Source organism: Bombina bombina, chromosome 9 (assembly GCF_027579735.1).
Source record: "Bombina bombina isolate aBomBom1 chromosome 9, aBomBom1.pri, whole genome shotgun sequence".
Taxonomy (NCBI): Eukaryota; Metazoa; Chordata; class Amphibia; order Anura; family Bombinatoridae; genus Bombina; species Bombina bombina.
Window position 1 is genome coordinate 259290005 of NC_069507.1, and position 11319 is coordinate 259301323.

Below are 11319 nucleotides of genomic sequence, written 5' to 3' on the forward strand. Positions count from 1 at the left end.
AGGATAACGATTAATAATAAAATAATTAGGTCTGACCTGAGAACACAGGAATTGTTACTTGTCCGTTTGTTATGAACAGCAGCGTGGTACTCAGAGGGAGAGCGGTTGCGGCTGCAGCTGATGACGTCACCGCTACTTGCTGTGCTGTGTATGAAGCTGCTTGAATCCTGTTACCCTTGTAAATGCTTCAGGGTTTGATGTCGAGTTAGTTTGATTTCCTTATAGTATGAAATATCTTCAAGTGTTGAATTGAGTAGAAGAGCTGCTAGATGTAGGAATGAAAAATAAGAGATGTTATCAGTAACTCTTCAAATAAGAATTTATGAGGCTGTTGGAGAGTGAGGAAAACTCTCAGTGTAACGCTTGTGCTGTGAATCCTTTCTCAATTAACCAGCAATGAATGCTGGGGGGAAGTGCTTGATATAGGAGGCTCTTAAAGGGACAGATCATTAGCAAGCAGTAACCCTGACATTTGCATATATTGTGTATTATTATTGTTTTTGTATTTTATTGTACCCTATTGTATCAATGCAATGTTTTGTGGACCCAGGACATACTTGAAAACGAGAGAAATCTCAATGTATCCTTCCTGGTAAAATTGTTTATAAATAAATAAAATATTTTATAAATAAAATAAATATAACGATAAACTTGTCTAATACCTATTGTTCTGTATATACATTATGCTTTTTGTGTGAAAGGGCCAGTAAACATAGAAAATAATGTTATATAATTCTGCACATAGTGCAGAATTATATAACATTATATTAGTGCTAGAGTTATATTACCTAATATTGCCTGCTAAGTTTTTTTTTAAAAATAGTGTTTTCCAGACCTGCTCTCTGTGCTCTTCTGAGCGGGTCTGCTGTCTACACAGAGCTCTGTCTGACAGCGGGAGCGAGCTGCACTAAGTGTAATGGCGCTGTCGGGCCGGGCTGTGACTAGACAGCTGGCCAGATACGCTCTGTCTAAAAAACAGACCCGCTTAGAAGAGTACAGAGAGCAGGTTTCTGGAAAACACTATTTTTTAATAAAACTTTGCAGGCAATATTAGGTTATATAAATCTAGCACTAATATAATGTTATATAATGCTGCACTATGTGCAGAGTTATATAACATTATTGTCTATGTTTACTGGCCCTTTAATCAATTGATACATTGTGTACATTTATGCATTGTTTTATATCTCTTTGGAGTGTATTAGTTTAACTATTTGTTATGTGCATCTGTCCTGTTCACTAAGGAAACCTCTGATGGCTGCTGCTAATTACAAATGTTTAAACAATAATCTTGAGCTTAAGCTGGGGCGTGGCACTTTTCCACCAATAGAATTATTTTATATTTGTTTTAAGGGTGACTGAGACATAACCATTTATAGCTATGATTACGGCTCCTAGCCAAAACGCGTAAGCCAGACAGTGCTGCGCTTGTATGTTCTACTCTGTGCAGTGTGTATCTCCGATTTTAAATACTTTGAAATAAAAGCTACTTTTTAGAAGACCGGATTCTCCTCTTCTTCTTATTGCTGTTCCATCAACAAACTGACATATTATAGGACATCAGGCAAAAGATTGCCCACGTTAGTCAGTGTTTTTAAAAGTTTATTTGGTCATTAAATATTTAATGCTCTGATTTTTGGTCACAAAGTAAGAAAAAAAAGAGAGAGAACATCTGATGACACAAATTGAACTTGTAGCACACAGCAATATTCTAGCCTGTAATAATAATAACTAAATTAAAAACCTTATGAAAATGTCAGACACAACTATTTTTTTGTATAAGAATTTATTACATTTGTGTTTAGAGGAAATCACCAACTTAAGATGTAGAGTAAGGAGAGAAGAAATATAAAGTATGGTTTAGTTGGCAGCGATGGTGTTCTGGATCCAGGAGACGTAGTTGCAGACCTTGGTGTAGACACCAGGATAGTTCTTGAGAGCGCAGCCATAGCCCCATGAGACAATACCCTGCAGCTGTCCGTTACACACCACAGGTCCACCAGAGTCACCCTGCAGGAACAGGAAAGAATGATATACTATGTGCACAAGCGTCTATCAGAGACAATATGACTGTTGACATGACTTGAAATAAAAGTTAAAGTACAAAATTCTTGGGGACAATTCCTACTTAAAATTATTTCATTTTATTTTTCAAAACATAAAAATACATATTTCTGTGTTTCTAGATATTTTAAGACATTTTACAAAGCAGCCACTAAATTAAGAATTGTCTTCTGTCAACATTAAGGATATAGAATTGCACGTAATAATTATTACACAATGTAGTTCTATAGTTCATGGCAGAATACAGGACAAATAATGAGGACTAGTCTACAAGCTGAGCTCAAGCGATAAAGCCAGGTGCGCTATCTTGTGCTTTGACAGGAACTAAAAATAGCGTAAATCTAGTATTACAAATAGATGGTAAAAAAAAGGTTATAAAAGAATATTTACGTTGCTGACATTTTTTGTAAGCGCTATACATTTAATAGAGTACAGCGAGCGCTATTAGAAGTGTTGCGCTCAAGCTCAAAAGTAAATAGTGCTGAAAATGTAGCACTTTTGTAGACCTAATGTAACATTTTTTCTTATAAATTTGCATTTTAAAAGATAACAATATATTAAATAATGTATTTCAGTTATACTTATGCATATTGAATGTAAAATAAAGGTTTGTTTTTTAACAAAAAGTTTTATCAGCAATTTTTAACACCAATGGTATATCATAAGGTGCTGGAATGTGAAACGCTTAAATGTGTATTTGTAACTAAGTTAAAATCTCCACTATTTTAGCTGACACAAGCTTTTCAGAGTGCCCCCATAAAAGTCTATTATGTGAAGGATTTAGTGCACCCTGCTATCCGACATCCAGATGTTGGCACGCTTGAACAATAAAAAAAAAAATACTTAAAACTTTTAAAATGAGACCAAAACTAAAAGTGCTATTGATTGATCTTGTAATCTGTATGTATAGTACAAAAAAAGTGTTTATACAATAGAATAAATTTGTTGTAAAACCAACATAACTCGCCTATTCATAGAAAAACGATAAAAGTCAAGTTTATGCAGTGGTAGGAGGAGTTACCTGGCAGGAATCCTTGCCTCCTTCCAGATATCCAACACAGATCATGTTGTTGGTGATCTCACCGGGGTAGGCATTGCTACACTGGGTACTAGTCAGAACGGGAGCGTCCACGCACTGCAGGAGATCTGGGGAGTTGGCTGTAAACAATGTAGAGAATAATTAAGCATATTCAAAAAAAATTCTGATGTAGAAATACCTCTAATTAAACACAACGGTCCCCATTTAAGAAGGTGTGGGCAGACAAATACCCATGCAGGGACATTTTCTGTCAAGTTAAAATACAGCTATGGAGCATCATTTGATGGTAGTTAAAGACTGTGTTATGCAATCCTGTCCTCTGCTCATCTACCCTACCTCAGATTGTATAGAGGGTTGGCAGTTGTAGGCTCATATGAATAAGACGTCACCATAAGATCTCTGAATCCTGATCCATCTAAAATAATACTAACGGCTGTATTACACTGTACCTGAAACCCACCCATATGAGGTTTTATCTCTTGTACCAACCTCGTTACAAGTAGGAAAATAACAGGACCAGCACATACCTTTGGGAGATGTCCCAAATAACTTGTAACAGATAAACTTATGTGCACACCTGGAGGAGCTCCGTTTCCAGGATCCTAGTATATAACCTCCTTACAAGTGCCATTTCAGCTATAAAATATTTCCCTCCCTAGAACCTTCTTCCCACATTTTCAGCCAGATTACATACAATGGTAGTAACCTTCCAATCAATGCTAAATTAACAAAATATAAAACATATATAAATAATTATGTGTGGAAATAGACTTCTGAGTTCAGAGACATGGAATTGCTGGATCATATATTAGTGTGAAGTAAAAAAAAGAGTTGGAATCTATGACCATTTTAAGGTAATGATTAAATTAATTAACATTTAGATATTTTCAAATAGAATAAATCAATTTTATTTCAAATTTTACACCAACCATACATTTGACATTTCTTTCTCACTGGTATCATCTTCTGTTTCTCTCATTTTCCTTTAGACTTGAGAACCTCTTTAGCTGTATTCTGCTTTGTATAAAAGTGAATCTACCACTGATTGTGGTCCATTCATGCACAAATGTACCAACTAATGTATTAATTGCCAATATAGGAATTCTACTCTACCCCATGAATCTATGTAGAGCATTATGTAAAATATTGGAACTTTATAAATAACACATACTACTACTACTACTACTACTACTACTACTAATAATAATAATAATATAATTCTTAAGAGAGGTAATAATATTGTATAGGTTATTGATGGGTTTACTCACATCCGCTGCTGAGAGTATTTCCCCAGCCAGAGATCAGACAGCTGGTGCCAGCGGCGGCACACCCAGAGGGCAGAGCCACAGAGTTCACATAGGAGTTGAGAGTAGCAGGAGAGGCAAGCTTGATGAGCATGATGTCATTGTCCAGGGTCCAGGAGTTGTAACCAGAATGTCTGATGACCTTGGCAGAGTTGATGAACTGCTCAGTGCCTTCACTGGCAAAAATGTTGTGTTCTCCCAGTCTGACCTGGATGCTTCTGCAAAGGGGATAATTCAAATAATCATGAAAAAATGCATATCAGTTGTACTCAATAAGGACAGTACCTACTTTTAGCGGCCGATTTATGAAAGTGCGAGCGGACATGATACGATGTAGCGTATCATGTCTGCTGCACATCGATAAATGCTGATAGCATACGCTATCAGCATTTATCATTGCATCAGCAGTTCTTGTGAAGTCTTTTAGGACAATGTTGAATATAAGAATCAAATGCTATAACCATTTTCTATCCTCTCTCTCCCCTCCATGTCATCCTCTCTCTTTTAGGAAAAAACAAACAACGAGTGGAGGTGGCGCCTACGGCTGTCTAACAGTGCATAGAAATCACTTAATTAAGCATAGAATATTTGTCAGTACAAAAAACAGGAGCAATATATATGTGAAAATATAACAATATAAAAATATAAAAAAGGAGCACATGCAAATTGCTATACTAAAAAATATATTCAAATTTATTAGATTTTTTTATATAAAACAATCACTCATAACAGACTAAATAGTAAAATAATCTCCAAATGTAATAACACCGGTGTTAAACTAAAATACTTCAAAATCACATTCAATACTAATGCCAATACAATCAATTAAAACTCTAAAATGGTGAAATAATAAAGCGGACCTCTCTGGATCACTCTAATATGTAGATAGGTCATGTACAATTGTATTTTGACAGATAGCTGGTAATTAGTCCAACAATATATTGATCCTGTTTTTTGTACTGACAAATATTCTATGCTTAATTAAGTGATTTCTATGCACTGTTAGACAGCCGTAGGCGCCACCTCCACTCGTTGTTTGTTTTTTCCTCAATCCCATTTAACTGCACAAGTTGTGAGAGGTGCAGTTAGTGAGGTTGGCAAGTCTAACATCCGCTTAAATTTCAGTTCTCACAAATCCTAGTTGTTTGTATGTATATATATCCTCTCTCTTTTTCTCTGTCTCTTTTTTTCTCTCTCCTTTCCCCTCTCTTGTTCTCTGGAACTAGTCGGCTGGATCTAGGATATCTGGGTAGATGCACCAGATATTAGCAGTTATTGCAAATAATGTAATGAATAATGAAGTACAGAAGCTTACAATAGACTACATGATCCATAAACCTGCATATAATGTATATTTATACAATCCATATGACTTACGCTTTGTAGCAGTGAGCAGCAGACACAACCCACTGGCTGTTAATCAGGGACCCACCACAGAAATGGTAACCGGAGTTCAGGGACACCTGGAATGGAAGAGCGTTCTTACCACATGTGTAACCTCCTACGATCTTATCATCATCCAATGCAGCTGAGAAAAGGAGGAATAAGCAGGGTGAGATGTCTTAAACATATAACAGGTATCATATATCATGTTTAGGGTCTTACAAGTTTGTTGTTAGTTAATTGTACTTACAGGGACAGTAAAGTTAAAATTAAACTTTCATGATTAAGACAGAGGGCTCCATTTATCAAGCTGCCTGTGCAGCTTAGGAGCGCTTCAGTGCACACTCACACTGTACACCAGCTCTTAGCTAGTGAATTAAAATCACCCTTGACAAGTCTAACGGATTAACAGCCCCTGCTCATGCGTGATTGGCCTCTGCTCATGCGCGATTGGCCTTGCATGAGCAGAAGGCGGCATTGCACATGCAGCCGCTTGCACAATATTAAATACCACCAAGCTGGGTAGAAAGATTTTCAGAAGCGAACCTTGTCCGCCCGCTTATTGTTAAATAGGGTCCAGAACACGCAATTTTAAACAAAACTATAGTTTAATTGTATTATATAATTTGCTTTATTCTCTCAGTATAATTTGTTGAAAAGCATACCTAGGGGGCTTAGGAACAGAAGTGCAGTAATGGGAGTTAGATACTTATTGTGGGCTGCACATATATGCTTCTTTTCATTGACTCACTTTATGTGTTCATCTAGCTCCCAGTAGGGAATTGCTGATCCTTCAACAAAAAAAATACTAACTGAATGAAGCAAATTAGATAATAAAAGTAAATTGGGAAGTTGTTTAGAATTTCATGTTCTTTTAGAATAAAAAAATGTGTTTCTTTTTCTTTAAATATTGTTTATAACATTATAATCCTGTAAATTTATCACTTTGACAATTGATTTGATTTTCAAATGCGTTTTTCACATTTTATCCAAAATAAGTAAATGAACAATCTTCAATGTTACTTGAGCTGGTGACAAGTGAGACAAGAGTCATGCAAATAATATATTGAGTAAAGGAATCCTGCATTTTGGTGTAAATCCATATCAATTATTACTCTTTTGAATAATTTTGGCTGAATAAATCGTGTTGGCAAATAAGTTCTAATATTGTAAACCAGGGGCATAAAGAATATTTACTAACTTATTAACTCACAGTACTTGTTAGTGATGAATTCCTTTAGCATACGGCATCTCAATGATCTCATTGCTTCCTCTAATGCATGAGTGAAAGTTTTGGGATGTTTTGCTAAAAATAAACCATTGTGGCTGCAAATTTTCACTCTCAGCAAATGTTAAATCATTGCCAAATTATTTTAGTTTTTCTAATCTTTACCTTCCTTTTACTGAATGTAACATTAGCATAAACTTGAGTGTAAGTTTAAGGAATTTATCATTCAAATACAATATTCAAATGTTATATTTAGAATTTAAATGTTAACAACAGTTCAATTGAAATATTTTACCAGTCAAATGCCAAATGTAAAAGAAAAACTGCATTTACCCACTCATACTTCCTGATTAAATCTAAACATTTATTATTCAGTCCCTAGTAGAAACCAATGTATTTATGATTTATTAAAGATTCATTAACAATTATAAATGGCAGAAAAATTATCATAAAATATTAAGCAGTTTTATATCTAATTCAGAAAAGAAAAAGTATAAATATTTATTAAAGGAGCTATCTTGACTTTATGTGATAGAGAACTTACCAGCTGCTCCAAGGAGCATACAGATCAGAAGGAACTTCATGTTGACAATGGATGTTGGGTGAAGAAAAAGCTGCTTTTTATACAGTTTGTTAATCTCTATCTCCCCATATTTTCTATATTTAATGTATGCAAACAAGGTAAATAAGATACACATGACCTGCAGAAGGTCATTAGAAAGTTTATCTCTGGCCTTGTATGAAGAGTTATTTTAATCACGTAGTCATGAAAACTGCACATGTTCATACAAAGCTGTAAAAGTATAACCCGGGAACAGTGATGCAAGAGAGGCAATAAATCTCACTTCTGAAATACGAGAAAATATAAAAACTCTACAGTATTCGTAAATAAAGTAGTGAACTTAAATTCATCTGGGGTCCATTCATTAAGAGGGGAATGGCATGTGAAATGAAACATTTAGATTCCCACCATTATCTATGCAGTATGAAGAACCAAACCCAGTGAGTATCTACTGCAAAAATAACTGTTAGACCTGCACATTGCTTAGTAAATGCTGTGTACTATTCACCTAAACTAGGAGAATTGCAGGTGCATTTTATGCAGCATGTAGCAGAAACAAATCCTTATAAAACTTTGAATTTAAATGTCTTGGGTCTAACAGTCTTTTCTGCTCAACTGAAACCTATACTCTCCAACATTTATCCCTCTCTTGCACAAACCTTGTGGCCTTAGAGTAGAAGGGCCGGATTCAACGAACAGTGGATACTGCTGTCTCCACCCGAAGTTTCCGGCTCGCCGGAAACAAGTTAAGAAGCAGCGGTCATAAGACTGCAATCATCGAGATGATTGACACCCCCTTCCAGGTAGCTAACTTGAGAAAGTTGTATTGTTTTCTGTGCATTATGCACTCAGCAATAACTGTGGCACATTAGACGAACCCGCTATCTTCAGAGATGTTGATGGGTTGCTGAATGTCAGTAGAGGAAATCATGCACCCATGCTGACTTCCTATATTATAAATTCATACTTATGGCATACAACTCTGCCCTCAGCCTGGCCAAACAAGTCTATTTTTCCTGCCCTGTGCCATCTCACACATCCAACCCCAGAAGGATGTTCTCAACCTTTAACTACCTTCCACGTCCACCTGCACCTCTACCCACTACCAAACTCACTGCTCAGATTATTGCTGATCACTGCAAAAATAAAATGGACACAATTAGAAAAGACATCTCTCCATCACACCCCTCAAACCCATCCCTACTACTCACCTCTTCTACTAAAACACGTTCTGCTACTTTCCCTGTAACAGAGTAAGACGTCCTCATATTCCTATCTTCTTCTCATTTCACAACCTGTCTACTTGACTCTATTAATTCACAACTTCTTTTCTTTTTCTCTGCTTCTCTAACCCCTGCCCAAACTAATCTCTTTAACCATTCTCTCACCACTGGCACATTTCCTGATACACTCAAGCATGCGTCAATCACACCAGTCCTAAAAAAGCTCTCTTTTGACCCCTCCAACCTTTCTAACTATAGGCCGGTCGCCTTGTTTCCCTTTGCCTCCAAATTAATTGAATACCTATACTATAATCATCTAACTCAAGTTCTCCTAACTAATTCCTTACTTGACCCATTACAATCTGACTTCAGCTATAAACACTCAACAGAAACTGTTCATGCTAAAGTAACAAATGATCTGCTATCAGCTAAAGCAAAGGGACACTACTCCTTAAATAATTCTTTTGGATCTATCTGCTGCTTTTGACACAATTAACCATCCTCTCCTCTTACAAATCCTGCATTAACTTGGCATCCAAGATACAGTCCTCTCCTTGTTTGTTCCATATCTCTCAAACCATTAGTTTACAGTTTCCTTTAACAGCATATCCTCTGATTACTTGCCTCTATCAGTTGGAGTACAGCAAGGCTCTATGTTGTGTCCCTATCTTTTTTCTCTCTATACATCCTCCCTTGGAAAACAAACACACAGATATTTGCACACATACAAACACACATACCCACACACATACACACACACAGACATGATTACAAAGGATTCTAGGTCTAACCCTAAAAGGTTCTTTAAGTACATCAATATCAAAAAATCTAAGAAGGACAATATAGGTACTTAAAATACATGCAGGGTAGCATGATTAAAAGTAACAGGGAGAAGGCTGAGGTACTAAACCAGTTATTTTCTTCAGTATACACAAGAAAGGAACCAATGGAGGATACTTTTGATGAATTACAGGGCATTAAATTGGGCAGACAAAATGTAATAATCTCACTATATGCAGATGATATCATCTTATTCTTAAAAGATTCAAGTGTAAGCATCCTGAAATGCCTGGAAATAATTAGTCATTATAGTAAATTATCTGGGTATAATATAAATGCAAAAAAGTCAGAAATCTTATGAATAAAAAAAACTCCAAAAAGTTTTATTAAACATCCATTTCATGAGGTGAATTTTATTAAATATCTAGGTATAAAACTGGGTAGAAAACCGTGGCATTGGTACGGTTTAAACTATGCTGAATTTTTCACAAACTTGCCTTTTGAACTGAGCAGATGGAATATATTCTCCTTATCTCTCTCAGTAACAATTATGCTGACTAAAACGGTATTCTTTCCTTGCTTGCTGTTTATATTACAAAATGTTCCCTTATTCATAACGAAACAAGATATCAAAAGATATAATAGGACATGTGCGCTTTTTGCTTTGGGGAAAAAGAAGTCTCGTAAGCAGTTGAAAAGTTATCTATACCCAAAAGATATGGTGGATTTTCATTACCTAACCTAAAATACTATAATTGGATAACATTAGCTAAATATGGAATAGATTGGATAACAAGATCGGAATATATCACTTATTATGAAATAGATTCAGATCTAACAGCACCATTTAGTTTAAAAGCTGTTTTACGCCATGCATTTAGTAAACTACCATATAATATCAGACGGTTATTGACATTTTCAAACATTATTTTAACGTGGCAAAAGTATTGCATTATAATAGGGATTGACTTTCAAAAATCTCGTTTTCTGCCAATTTTTGGAAATTCAGATTTTACTCCCGGCATACACACTGCAGTCTTCAGAGAATGGCAACATTGAGGAATAATTTATTTCTCACAATTGATAAATGAGGAAACATATGTAATACAAACTTATGAAGAACTTTCCAATAAATTTTAGTTGCCTCCAAAAATGTTTATGCATACTTACATATGAGAAGCTATCTTTCACAAATCTGTCCAATAAGAGATTATGGGGCTTATTTATCAAATGTCTGTCCGAAATGATCCGATCAGCGGATTATGCCCGACAGACATCACTGAATGCGGACAGCATTATGCTCACCGCATACAGCATTGCACCAGCAGTTCTTGTGAACTGCTGGTGCAACACCGCCCCCTGCAGATTTGCGGCCAATCAGCTGCTAGCAGGGGATGTCTGACGATTGGGTTGATTTCTGGTGAACACTGTCCTCCTCCTCAGAGCAGGTGGACAGGTTATGGAGCAGCGGTCTTTAGACCGCTGCTTTATAACTTGTGTTTCTGGCGAGCTTCAAGGCTCGCCAGAACACGGGGCTTCAATCTCCATACTGAGCTTGATAAATAGGCCCCTGTGTCTGGAATTTACAGGAAGTAGAGTCAAGCCTTAGAATTTATGATGCTGGTCTAAGATCAATTTCACATTGGTATAGAGCCTTACATACAAAGCTGGGCTACAAACATATAAAGAATTTAAAGGAGAACTTCCAGAGATATTTTTCGAATATACAGGATCGC

The 11319-nt window shown here is 36.1% G+C and overlaps 1 protein-coding gene across 1 annotated transcript; it reads right to left on the bottom strand.

The window, feature by feature from the left end:
- Positions 1-1860: 1860 nt before the first annotated feature.
- On the bottom strand, positions 1861-7617 carry LOC128639667 (trypsin). Its single transcript, XM_053691791.1, has 5 exons — positions 7563-7617; positions 5785-5935; positions 4372-4625; positions 3086-3222; positions 1861-2010 (listed from the first exon to the last, which is right to left on the bottom strand). Exons 1-5 carry the CDS (start codon positions 7600-7602, stop codon positions 1861-1863), a joined length of 732 nt encoding a protein of 243 aa, XP_053547766.1. The 5' UTR covers positions 7603-7617.
- Positions 7618-11319: the final 3702 nt, after the last annotated feature.